The sequence below is a fragment of the Lepidochelys olivacea genome, assembly GCF_965140295.1.
Source record: "Lepidochelys olivacea isolate rLepOli2 genome assembly, chromosome: 1".
In the NCBI taxonomy this organism is placed as follows: domain Eukaryota; kingdom Metazoa; phylum Chordata; order Testudines; family Cheloniidae; genus Lepidochelys; species Lepidochelys olivacea.
In genome coordinates this window covers 159533443-159546770 of record NC_140411.1, presented here as the reverse complement: position 1 = coordinate 159546770, position 13328 = coordinate 159533443, and the positions used below count along the sequence as shown (strand labels likewise).

General features: G+C 44.9%; 1 protein-coding gene across 11 annotated transcripts in view; it reads left to right on the top strand.

Moving 5' to 3' along the window:
• PKNOX1 (PBX/knotted 1 homeobox 1) overlaps window positions 1–13328 on the top strand; it is a 62894-nt gene that overhangs the window by 36364 nt on the left and 13202 nt on the right. For 10 of the 11 annotated variants that reach the window (XM_084616767.1, XM_084616769.1, XM_084616766.1 and 7 more), the window contains one exon: window positions 12005–12175. In XM_084616767.1, the coding sequence (XP_084472893.1) occupies window positions 12005–12175 (171 nt within the window). Of the gene's footprint in view, window positions 1–8216; window positions 8236–12004; window positions 12176–13328 lie in introns of those variants that run through there. The other variant, XM_084616763.1, reaches the window with a different exon arrangement.

The following is a 13328-nucleotide window of genomic DNA, read 5'->3' as shown; positions in this document are numbered from 1 at the left end:
CATTGTGAAATAATTTGCCCAGCCAGAAAGAAGAAGAAATGTGTTTGTATCCTATAACGGTTCTGTGGCTAAATCCTGTAGTAGAGTGGCTTTTGCCACCATAGACCAAAATAATGAACAGAATGTGGAAGAGAGAAAATAAACCAGGTCCTTCCACCGGCTTTTTGAAAGCTGCAAGCAGCAGGGGCACGTGGTGTTTGTTCATTTTAACTGGAATGTTAATGACCCAGTGAAGCCTTGTGAAGTACTCATACCACTATATTATCATAAGTATTGGTAATAAGAATAAATGCTATGTTAATGGCTATAATGATATGTTCTCTCCCATCATATGAAAAGTGTAGCCGAGCCAATAGAAAACACTGCAGGTTTACTGATATTCTGTAAGACCCACCACATTGCTGCCACCATTTTAGATTCCTCTTGAAAAGGAAAGAGCCCTGCTGCAGACATTTCACACCTTCAAAGATTGTTTTCAATTAAAATATCTTGTTTAAATATGAGGTTCATTGTCAAGGGGGGAAATACATTTAATGGTTTTAAATAGCCATAAAGATTTCTTTCTGAGAGAGATTTCAGCCATTATTTCAGATTCAGTCATCTTTGATGTCATGAGTGACATGGTACGTGCTCTTGTGAGTCTGCTTGCTAACATGACAGAACTGTAAGCAGAATTCCCTAAACAGACCATTGGTGTTAGTCTCATTTTTAAGTCCATGATCCTAGTATATTGACTGGCAGGAATTCTTATAGTCTTAGAATTGAGGGACAGCTCTCTTCTTCCCTCAGTTCTGCCAGTTTATTAGCCTGTAGTGCCTCTGTCAGTTCTTTCACGACTGACAGCAATGGAGTGCCTGACTGCTGCTGCTCCTATATCAGCCACAGCTTTTGACTGGCATCTTAACATTTCCTGTGGGTTTTTTTTTTCTTCCAGACTTCTATTAATCTGCCTTAGATTCTGTCATCAAAATAAGTAAAAATGAAAGTCATTTTATTCTGCATGAGGTAGATCAGATGATACTGCCTCAAGGTATTTTTAACTTTCTGAATATTAACAAAGACGCTGTTTTCCTTTGTCCCCCGTTCCTGGTTTCTTTCAAGAGGGATAATCGAAATCTTTAAAGCTCATTTGCCCCTAGATCGTTTTGGCCTTGTTTATGTCTTACTCCAAATACCTTAGATAGGTTCTCAATGGTATATGTGTTTGTCATACTCCTCCCCTATTTGGGAGCTTTCCACTATGAGATAATTAAGAAATGACACCTCTGACCAGTGTAACCTCTTCCCCCACCTGTTGGTATTATTGGACATTCTGGATTGCTCACACGTCAATATACAGTCCGGTCAGTCAAGGGCACCAAAGAAATGAGCAGAAGAGTTACTCCCCAGGAGCCAACCAGACACAGGGTTCTTATGTCAACCCTCCTTGAATTATTAGTGCTCCCACAACAAGGGAGGCTTGCAACTGGTTGCAATGGCAGCCTTTCCTCCCTTATAACTTTTAAATTATATATATATATATATATGTAAAAAAATCCAGGTGGAATGGGCAGGAACCTTCATTACAAAGTTGATTTCTCCTCCTCCTTCCCCCCACCCCCCAGCTTCTCTTCTTCTGTCTTTGGCCCCAGCTCATCCTGGCAAAGAATGCAGGCACCAACAGGGACTGTTATCAGGACAGCCCAGAGAGACTCAGAGTGGGCCAGACGACTGCAACGCTCCCTTCCTTCCAGTCCAGTCCCCGTTGCATTGCCTCAGTTCTGACCCTCTGTCTCAGATTAGTGGTGATACTGTAATTAATGTTAAAGCAAGGACAAAACTAACATAAGATCAAGTGAGAGCTAGACACACTAAAAACAAGAGAATAAAAATAAAATTCTAACAGAATAGTCCAACACAGAACAAACGGATCATAGAGAAACGCTTCCAGACTGGAAGGAAGGGAGCCTTGCAGTTGTCTGGCCCACTCTGAGTCTTTCTGGGCTGTCCTGATAACAGTCCCTGTTGGTGCCTGCATTCTTTGCCAGGATGAGCTGGGGCCAAAGACAGAAGAAGAGAAGCTGGGGGGCGGGGGGAAGGAGGAGGAGAAGAAATCAACCTTGTAATGAAGGTTCCTGCCCATTCCACCTGGATTTATAAATATATATTTTTAAAAGTTATAAGGGAGGAAAGGCTGCCATTGCAACCAGTTGCAAGCCTCCCTTGTTGTGGGAGCACTAATAATTCAAGGAGGGTTGACATAAGAACCCTGTGTCTGGTTGGCTCATCGTGGAACAAGAGCTGAATTAGGAAGAGCCATGCATTTCAGTATTGATTTAAAAGAAACCACATATTTCGGTACCAACAGAAGAGCAATGAGCTTGGCCAAGATGAAAGAGCTTTCTTTTTACTTTTTGTGTCTGGAAGGGGGGAAACAGCTTTCAGAATTTAGACTTAATAGACAGCAGGTTTAAAACAAACAAAAGGAAGTATTTCTTCACACAATGCACAGTCAACCTGTGGAACTCCTTGCAAGAGGATGTTGTGCAGGCCAAGACTATAACAGGGTTCAAAACCTCCATCAATGGTTATTAGCCAGGATGGGCAGGGATGGTGTCCTTAGCCTCGGTTTGCCAGAAGCTGGGAATTGGCGACAGGGGGTGAATCACTTGATGATTACCTGTTCTGTTCATCCCCTCTGGGGCACCTGGCATTGGCCACTGTCGGAAGACAAGATACTGGGCTAGATGGACCTTTGGTCTGACCAGTATGGCCATTCTTATGACTTACTCAGTGTTGCTTCAAGGACTGTTCTGAGGGAACAGTAGCTCCACAATAATTGGGATACTGTGACCATGGTTCTTGGCAAACCCACATGGCTCAAGGGCAGCACAGAGACTAATCCACTAATTGCAGGACATTCTGAGCAGTCATAAAGGATGGTCTGGGAGTCTCCCATGGATCAGTAACAGCACCCTACAGGTGATTCACGTGGCTCATACACCTAAACTGGCTGAGATACTCCCAAGGAAGGGGTTGATAAAGTGTGCATGGCCTCTAAAGAGTGCTTTGCCCACATGGCACAGATCTTTTGGGAATGAAGCCATTTGGCTAAAATGGGAGTGGATTGTGAGCTGTATTGGGTTGCAGAACCTTAAAGCTGATTACCTTCAGCAATTTTTAGTTAATTTTAGTCATTTTGATGACTTCCTATTACTTCCTATTACTATACTCACTTAAGTGAGTTGATGGATTTCTGCATTAATGCTATGCAAAAGATTTCAGCATGCAAAACTCGAGCAGAATTTACTTGAAATATCTCTAAGGACTACCTTAGTGCACCTGTAGTTGAGGATGACATCTAAATTAAATTTTCAGCACTGTCTGATTATTTGAATTGAGAGGATTCAGTTCCTCCATGCTGCACCCAATTGAACCAGTTGGCATAGTATCCTAAAGGGTACCACTCCGAACATCGTCTCATACAAAGACCATTGAAATCAATGGAAAGACTCACATTGATTTCAGTGGACTTTGGATCAGACCCCAGTGAATGACTCTGAAGTAATCTATCCAAGAGAAGATAGACATTAGAACTTGTATTTTTTTTCATCCTAGATGCAGTGTAATGTAACCATTGTTACAGTGTAACCATTGTTAGCATTAGGTAATGAGATTTCTTTATTGGGTCAGTACTAAGAATGCCACAGGGGCTTACCAATGAGACTTGTTAGCAGTATGTTTTGCAAATTCTGTTACAGATATTACCAAGCAGAGTATTTCGAGTAGGTCAGATTGCCCAGAGTAGTGAAAAGGCTATCTGGCAACATTTAAAAAGAAAACTTAACAAATTAGCAGTTTAACATTATCAATTTATTTTTACACTAATTTGAATTGCTCCAGAGAGTTAAAGATTAGTTAGAATTATCTAACTAATGGTTGGTTGCATTACTCAGAAGTGTACACTAACAATTTTCAAAGGCAACGCTCAGGCGTATGTGCATTCTTTTGTAACATAATCTTTGATGTGTCTGCTGACCCCAAGGTATTGAGCTGGCCTTCTGCGAGTAGTGTGTCTGACTGTATTTCCCAATATATTCCTGTGGGGGACATATGGAGGTGGTGTTGCTAATCCAAGCAGTTATTATCATATGAGAAGTAGTTTCGAAACTCAGAGCTGTCCATGTTACCTTCATCAGATTTATGGTATTATTTAAAGGCAAGGAGAGACTTTCCACAGGAAAAGTGATCTTGAGACAAATAAAATGGTCATGGTAAAGGTGGACAAAATAATTAATAATATATAGAAAAATCTGCGCATTCCTGTTTACTCTTTCTCATAATACCAGAGCAAGGGATTTTCAGTGCAATTTAAAGGCAACACGTTTAAGGCCGATTTTAAAAAATAGTTTTCACACAACACGTGAAATTCATTGTCATTGAAGCCAAACTTAATAGACATCAAAGGATTAGACATTTTTTAGTGATAATATGCCTGATATGACTCTCATTGAAGTCAGTGGGAGCCTTTCCATTGACTTTAATGGACTTTGGTTTAGATTCAGTACAGTTGCAACAGATACAGTTTTTTTAGAAGAACAATAAACCCTCATCTTTTAGTGCATAAGCCAATCTGATAAGATATCTGATGAGATGGTGGTGAGTCTGAAGGAAACTTCTTCCATGGGTAGTTTATTTTGTAACTGTCCTGCTATAAGGTTTCTTTCAACTTCCTCTGACCTATCTGGTGCTGGCCACTTTCACTGAAAGGATATTGAAGTAAATGGACAAAGGATCTGTCTGGCATAGCCATTCCTCTAGTCCTATTCCCTGTTTTGTAGTATGTTCCTGGCTTTGTTTAAAACAATATCAATGTAGTTTTTACTATCTGGCACCTATGGACAAATTATTCTACTTACTGGATTTAACCATTAGTGAATGTTCCAGATTTGTTTCTGCAACTGGAAAGACAATATCAGATGGCCATTGACACCCATAGTTAGGTGGCATGTAATAGTCAAGTCATGCTGGGGGAAAAGAATTCTAATGCTTTGTCCACAGGAAGCTAAGACTGCTGATGTACTTGTTACATGCGAAAACGTGGTCATCCAAATTTACAGACTGTGGTCTCTTTCTCTCAAGCGAATTAAAATGAAATATTATTTTTGCTGTGATTGTCTGGAAGCGTTTCTCTATGGTCTGTTTGTTCTGTGTTAGACTATTCTGCTAGAATTTTATTTTTATTCTCTTGTTTTTAGTGCGTCTAGCTCTCACTTGATCTTATGTTAGTTTTGTCCTTGCTTTAATGTTAATTACAGTATCACCACTAATCTGAGACATAGGGTCAGAACTGAGGCAAGGTAACTTATTTCAAACAAGTAAAAGTTTTGATACCCAGGTAATACTATGAGTGCTGTCCATCTGATCCTATAGACTAGCCAAGCCCTCCAGTAATGCTACCTACTGTTGTATGCTCATTGTGACTGTGTCCATGAAAGTGTTTGTTTTGTTCTTGGTCCTTCTTCAAGCCATTAGAACAGTGGTGAGCAAACTTTTTGGCCCGAGGGCCCCATTGGGGTTACAAAACTGTAAGGAGGGCTGGGTAGGGAAGTCTGTGCCTCCCCAAACAGCCTGGTCCCTGCCCCCTATCTGCCCCTTCCCACTTCCTGCCCCGTGACTGCCCCCCCTTAGAACACCCGACCGATCCCCACACACACACCCCTGCTCCTTGTCCCCTGACTGCCCCCCTCCCGAGACCTCCTGCCCCTAATCGTTCCCCCTCCCACCCCCCCCCGGGACCCTACCCCTGTCACACACACACACACACACACACACACACACACACACACACACACACACACACACACACACACACACACACACACACACACACACACACACACACACCGCCCTGTCTCCTGACTGCCCGGACCCCTATCCACACTCCCGCCCCCTGGGACTCCCACGTCTATCCAACCCCCAGCCCGTTCCCCATCCCCTGACCACCCTCGCCCCCAGAACCTCCGCCCCATCCAACCGCCCCCTCTTCCCAGTCCCCTGACTGCCCCCCAGGACTCCCTGCCCCTTATTCAATGCCCTTGCTCCCTGGCCCCTTACCATGCCGCTCAGAGCAACAGGACTGCCACCCGCGCCTTCCGGCCAGAGCCTGCCACACTGCCCAGCAGGAGCTCGCAGCCCCGCCACCCAGAATGCTGGTAGCAGGGCGAGCTGAGGCTGCCGAGGACGGGGGACAGCAGGGGAGGGGCTGGGGGCTAGCCTCCCCGGCCTGGAGCTCAAGGGCTGGGCAGGATGGTCCCGCGGGCCGTAGTTTGCCCACCTCTGCATAGAGAATAGTTTGAGGCTAAAAAAAGTTTATATTTAGGCTGTTTACTTGTACCTACATCAAGTCTTGCTTTGCCACTTGGTAGTTTTTGTTTTTAAGTTCTTTTTGAAAACCCATGTTCTACCACTGCGGCATTACAGGACAATTATTTAACAATATTTCCACCAAGAACAATATACCCCTAAAAGTAGGTGACCTGCTGGTTAAACATTTTGTTAAATATGCATGTTCATGACCATTTATTTGGGATTTGGTGGTATTTAAACACAATTTGAAAGGCAACCGCTGGAGGACTGCATTGGTCTAGAACAGGGGTCGGCAACCTTTCAGAAGTGGTGTGCCGAGTCTTCATTTATTCACTTTAATTTTAAGGTTTCGCGTGCCAGTAATACATTTTAACATTTTTTAGAAGGTCTCTTTCTATAAGTCTGTATGTTATATAACTAAACCTATTGTTGTATGTAAAGTAAACAAGGTTTTCAAAACGTTTTAAGAAGCTTCATTTTAAATTAAAATGTTGATCTTATGCCGCCGGCCCGCTCAGCCCGCTGCCAGCCTGGGGTTCCGTTCACCTAGGCCGGCAGCGGGCTGAGCGGGGCCGGCGGTGAGGACCCCAGACCGGCAGTGGGCTGAGCAGTTCAGCCCACTGCCGGTCTGGGGTTCCGTCCGCCGGCTCCTGCCAGCCAGGGTCCCGGCTGCCGGTGGGCACCTACCTTCTCCCTGGTTCTAGCCCATTCTCTTCCTCTCTCTCTCTGCACCGAGCTGAGGGTGGGAGTGCACTGAGCATAGAGCTGGGGGTGAAGGAGCAGGCTGGGGGTAGGGGTTTAGGGTCTGGCCAGGAGCTAGAATGAGGGAGGGGGCTCAGGGTTGGGGCAGGAGGTTTGGGTGTGGAGTGCTTACCTGGGCAGCTCCCATTTGGTGCGAGGGGTGCAGGTGGGAATGTGGTGGGGGGGTGTGCAGGAGCTCCCATTTGGTGCGAGGGGTGGGAAAGTGGGGGGTGCAGGGGTCAGGGCAGAGGGCTGGGGTGTGTGTGGTGGGGTGTAGGGATCAGGGCAGAGAGCTTGGGGTGTGGGCTAGGGTCATGGGGGTGCTCCCAGCCCCCTGCCCAAAGTGGCTCATGGCGGGGCTAGAGGGGATATGCCCTGATTCCACCCCCCTTCCCCAGGGCCCCATCCCACTTCTTCTCTGCCTCCTCCCCGAAGCAGTGAGCAAGCTGTGGCTCCACTTCTCCCCCTCCCTCGCAAGGGCCATCAGCTGATCAGCGGCAGGGAGGGAGAGGAGGAGGGGCAGGAACCCAGCATGCTGGGGGAAGAGGCGGGGGAGGCAGGAGCTTGCCTGCCCTGCAGCAGCAGGTGGTGGGACCAAGCTTCTTCACCCTGTCCCCGCGGCGGAGAGCGGAGAAGAGAAGGCCGGGGCGGGCAGGATTTTTAATGGTACACTGCTGCCTGCCGGGGTCCCGGCCACCGGCCCCACTCAGCCTGCTGCTGGCCTGGTTTCGGCAGCGGGCGGAGTGCGGCCAGCGGCTGGGACCTGGCAGGCAGCAGCGTGCCATTAAAAATCGTCTCATGTTCCGTCTTTGGCACACGTGCCATAGCTTGCCGACCCCTGGTCTAGAAGATTATCTATTGTATACTTTCATAATGGCTCGGTGCTTTTTTATCTTTTTTATCACTAGGACTCTGTGTAGTCAAGATATTGAAACCCAGTGAATGTGCATTCATATTTAAAATAACACTTTGAGCACATGGATCTGATTTTTCTTCAGCTCTTCTTTTAAAGACTCAGAAGCATTTTGTCATCCCTACAGGTTTTGAACCAAAGGGCTAGGACTGCCTTTCATTGCTGTAAGTTCGGACATACCACTTTCTAGATTTGCTGAAACTTCATACAAGAAAAGATCCTCTCCTTGAAGAGTAAGGAAAAACTTCAGGCATAATGTAGGCTCCATCCATCATGGAAAACAATGTGCGCACAAATTTGCCTGTCTTGATCTCCTTAAGATGCCCTTAACTTAGTTTCTGCAATATGTAGCAAATGGGTGACTGTTAGTGATCAAAAATGATCATTTGGCTTCAGTGCTCTGGCCGGGCAAGCAAATCAATGTACATGGTGAATACATCCACAATAGTGCGCTGCTTGAAACTGCTGTCATCTTTTGAGACTTTTATGTTTTACAAAAGAAATCCAAACTTTATATAGAATAAGGAGAATCTTTTTTGAGATCCAGAATAGCACCTCAGTGTTGTGGATGATGCAACAGCCAGCCAAGGAGAATTGTACCTATATTTTGCTTGCACACTACTTTAACATCCTGTATTCACTACTGTACAATCAGTCTTGAAAGGCCATTTGGTTTTGGTTGTAGCTAATCTGCCATGACATTTACAATTCCTGACGCTGTTTTTATTCCGAGTAATACCACTAGCTATCCCAGATTCCAAGTCTTCGGTATCAGTAAAGAGTACAAGATTTGTCATCATGCACAAATCAGATTTCACCATCTCTTGCTCCGTTACTTACCTGTCAGTTGATTCATCAGCAAGCACAGTAACAAAGATAGCTATCTGTATATATTTCTGAGGCACTTCCTGAAGAAACTTTGCATTTGTAAAGTCTTCCACGCCATAGTTATTAATATGATTTGATCTAGGACTGGTATGGGCAAACTTTTGGCCTGGGTATGGAAATTGTATGGCGGGCCATGAATGCTCATGAAATTGGGGGTTGAGGTGTGGGAGGGGGTGAGGGTGAGGGCTTCAGCTGTGGGTGTGGGCTCTGGGGAGCAGGAGGGATTCGGCGGGCAGAAGGGGGATCAGGGCTGGGGCAGGTGGTTGGGACGTTGGAGGGGTTCAGGGACGCAGGCTCTGGGTGGCATTTACCTAAAGCAGCTCCTGGAAGCAGTGGCATGTCCCCCCTCGAGTTCTTACACGGAGGCGCAGCCAGGCAGGTCTGCGTGCTGCCCTGTCCGCAGACGCCGCCCCTGCAGCTCCCATCAGCTGCAGTTCTTGGCCAATGGGAGCTGCAGGGGCAGTGCTTTGGGCGGGGCAGCATGTGGAGCTCCCTGACTGCCCCTACGCATAGGAGCTGGAGTGGAGACATGCTGCTGCTTCCGGGAGCTGCGCTTAGCCACATCACATGCAGAGCGGGGCAAGCGCTGGACCCTGCTCCCCGCGAGGAGCTTGAGGGCCAGATTAAAATGTTTGAAGGGCCAGATGCAGCCCCCAGGCAATAGTTTGCCCACCTCTCATCTAGGATTAAGGCCACTTTTGGCCTTCAAATTACAAAATCTCAATCTCAGAATCTCTAGAACTAAAATCTTGTTTAGTGATTGTAAAGAGTGTTAAACAAGGTGACAAATTTGTTGGATCTCCTTATTTAACACTTTACAGAAAATTATATAGTAACAGGTTCTCGTTGGGGACAGCAACTTGTTTTCTGCTTTGGTGTATTTTGCATGAGCAGCAGAGAGATCATGTATGTGTAGCAAATCAGTTCTAAAGGTTTTTCACCCATTTACAAGAAGATCTCATGCTTTCTGCAAATTACACAGAACATTTAATCTTTCTGACATGAAATATATCAATAGTAGCTTTTAATTAATTCTGGAAATTGCATTTAACTCTAAGTACCCCATTTTCCTGATGTGTCATGTTCTTTATTCTTACTTGACTCAGGGCCTCCAATATTGCGCTCTGCTGATGATGGTTTTTTACCCCAAAACCCAGCAGTGTTGTTCAATGTCTTCCAGACACTTTTCAGATATGTTTAAAATTACATGTGTAGATAGTCTTTACACAAATGATTCTTAAGTATTTAGTGTGTAAAGCAAGGATTGCTGCGAAAAATCAGACTACCTGTCCTTAGAGGAGCCAATTTGCAGTTTGAAGGCTGCAACAGAGTATTAAAGAGAGATCATCTCCATTCTAAATACAATCAAATTGTGTTTAGCAGCAGCAAGTAATTCAATTTTTAGTTCGTTTGAGTCAGGTATAAGCTTTATGGGGACAGGGGCAGACTTTGTTAGGTACATATACTGCTTAGCACAATGGTGTCTTGATCTCTGATTAAGACCTCTAGTGCTGCTACAGTATAAATAATAATACACAGCCTACTTTGGCTTGGCTGAAAAGCTAAACCATTGCTTCTCTTTTTGGGAAAGATACCAGACTGTCTTTGAACTACCTGACTGCAGCACAGACCTCTGATCAGAGCACTTATATCCAACACATTATCCTCAGATATGCTCAGTAGTGTGCTTTTTCCCTTGTATCAGCCCCTTTTCCCAAAGCATTGCATATCTTGCTGACAGCATCTAAGCCCATCCCTCTGCCCAGCATCTCCTCCTGTCCACTCACTGGTAGCTCAGTGTTGCTGCTCCTCTCTGTCCCTGAGGCAACATAGTTCTTTCTGCTCCCCTTTCACCAGTCTCCTCCATCCACTCTGTCCTCTGACTATGGTCTGTGCTGCTGTGTCTGTGCTGCTGTGTCTGATGTCATTCTGGCTCTCCGAATGTCCTTGTTTGATGAACAGGAAGTCTGATGCTTTTATTTGCCCAGATAACAATTCAACTTGTCTAAGGCTTCTGGGTGATTCCAAAAAAATGCAGTGGCAGGCAAGGGAAAAAACATATTTTGTACATTGTAAGTAATAAAGTTCTGTAGGCCAGATAAGATTAAACATGCATTCACATTGTCTTCAAATTATCCCCTGAGTGACACCAGTGCAACCGTCTTATCCCAGTACAAACTCACTGAAGGTAACGGATTGGAGTTTTGTGAGCAATCCTGTTGATGCACAAGGTGAAATAGGGTGAGCTGAGCTGTGGATTCTTTCTTAGATGTGTTAGCTCTGCAAACTGGCATAAAAAGCAGAAAAACAATGCTTTTTTGTTACTAAAGTCAGCAGATATGGCTGAATACACATCGGAGCAGATTTGTTGAGTAAGATGTCAGTTTTATGTAGTCTTGCTTTGGAATAGAACTGTATTTTAAAGCATATGATTACAAATATGTTCATATTCAAAGGACGGCATGAATGCTCATTTTTATTTATTTGTTTATTTGCTGACAGGCTCTATTCTTGTCTAAGAACTGAAGGTTCCTCTCCCTCTTTTTCACTTTCACAGCTCTGTTCTTGAGGCCTTATGTTGCTGCCAATGTCCTTTTAGGTAATAGGGCAGCATTAGTTGGCCACATGGGTTGCCGAGTAATGGGTAGCACTCCTCCCCAGCGGGGCTACTATACCACTTACAGTTTCTCCTGGCCCAGGGAGTGAGGGAAGGGGATTGAAGAATTGAACCCATTCTTCTGAGTATAGCTCAGAGTACTATTGTTCACCACACCTGCCCCAACCATTTTTTAAAAATTGTACAGTAATATAGACTGTGGCCAAGACAAGAAAAATCCTATGCTGTATTTGTGTTTGTTCTGTCTTGTTTGACAGTTTACCTAAGCAGTGGAGCAACACAGGATTTTGTTCTAAACACATGCCTTTCACATTCCAGTGTAATTCAACCTGGGAAAGAGTATTGTGAGCAGCCTTCTGCATCAGTAATTCTGTGTTCTGGTAATTGAAATAGTATATTCTTACATGTATTTAAAGTTTGCCCTAAATTAATTATTCATGCAAGTAATAGTGTTTTCTTGCCTTGTTTCTAAGTCTTTTTTCCATCTTTCTCTCTAGATGGTAAAGGCAATCCAGGTGCTACGTATTCATCTGCTTGAGCTAGAAAAGGTTAATGAACTCTGCAAGGATTTCTGTAGTCGTTACATTGCCTGTCTGAAAACTAAAATGAACAGTGAAACTCTACTAAGTGGAGAACCTGGAAGTCCTTACTCACCTGTACCATCACAGGTACATTTCATGCTTATTTAAATGGGCTTTTTCTTAGAAATACTGTGAAATTTATAATACGTTTTTGCTACACTTTGTAAGAATTCCACTTATACGCTGCTTAGCTTGTTCTTTGTAACTGTGTTTTTATTGAGGGTTGCTAACCTTTTTTGAGGAGCTGAACAGTGGACAAGTTTATTGAAAAGTGTCAACACTTAGAGACATGCCATAATTAGTTTGCCTGCATTCCTTTTACTTCTTACCTCAGTCCAGCAACTTCAAAAATAAAATAAAATTAAAAAAAAAAACCCTTGGATTTGCTGGAGTTGCTGCCTTGATGACAACAGGTGTTAGGAAAGAGAATGGACACAAGAAAAAGTTGTCATAATATGCATTGTATCTCTTTGGCAATGTCTTCTTAGCCTTGACCCCGCTGTCCAGTTTATCTGCCTCACTAAAGATGGTTTGGCTCTGTGTGTGTGTGTATAAATTGAACATATAAGTTGATCCAAACATTTTAGAGTGGACAAAGGTTACTTGTTGGTTTTTAGTCATGTGTCACATGTGTCTGTTCTGTCTACCTTGTAATATCAACAGCTGCACGTATTCTTATACACGTGTACTGTATTTGCTAGGTTGTTGAAATATCTGATTAAAATACCTAATCTATTTTATAAAGTAATCGGAGAGGTAATGATTGCTTTATTACCCTTTTTGGAACATCCAGTTGAAAAGGAACCGTGGTGGCTCCAGTCAGCTCCGCCAGCTGGGCCATTAAAAGTCTACTCGGCGGTGCTGGGGGGCTAAGGCATGCTCGTCCCTACCTGTCCTGGCACCGCGCTGCACCCCAGAAGCGGTCAGTAGGTCCAGCACCTAGGTGGGAGGCCCCGGGGCTCCGTGCGTTTCCCCTGCCCATTGTTCCCAGTCACTGAGAGCTGGGGGGCGGTGCTTGCGGGTGACAGCCTGCCTTAGCCTTGCTGAGCTGCTGACCGGAGCCTCCTGAGGTAAGCCTGTGCTCCAACCCCGAGTCCCAACCTTCTGTCCCAGCCCTGCACCCCAAACCTCCTATGCCCTAAACCCTCATCCCCAGCCCCACCTCAGAGCCTGCACCCCCCAGCCCAGAGCCCGTACCTGCCCCTGCCCACACCCTGGACTCCTCATCCCCGGTCCCACC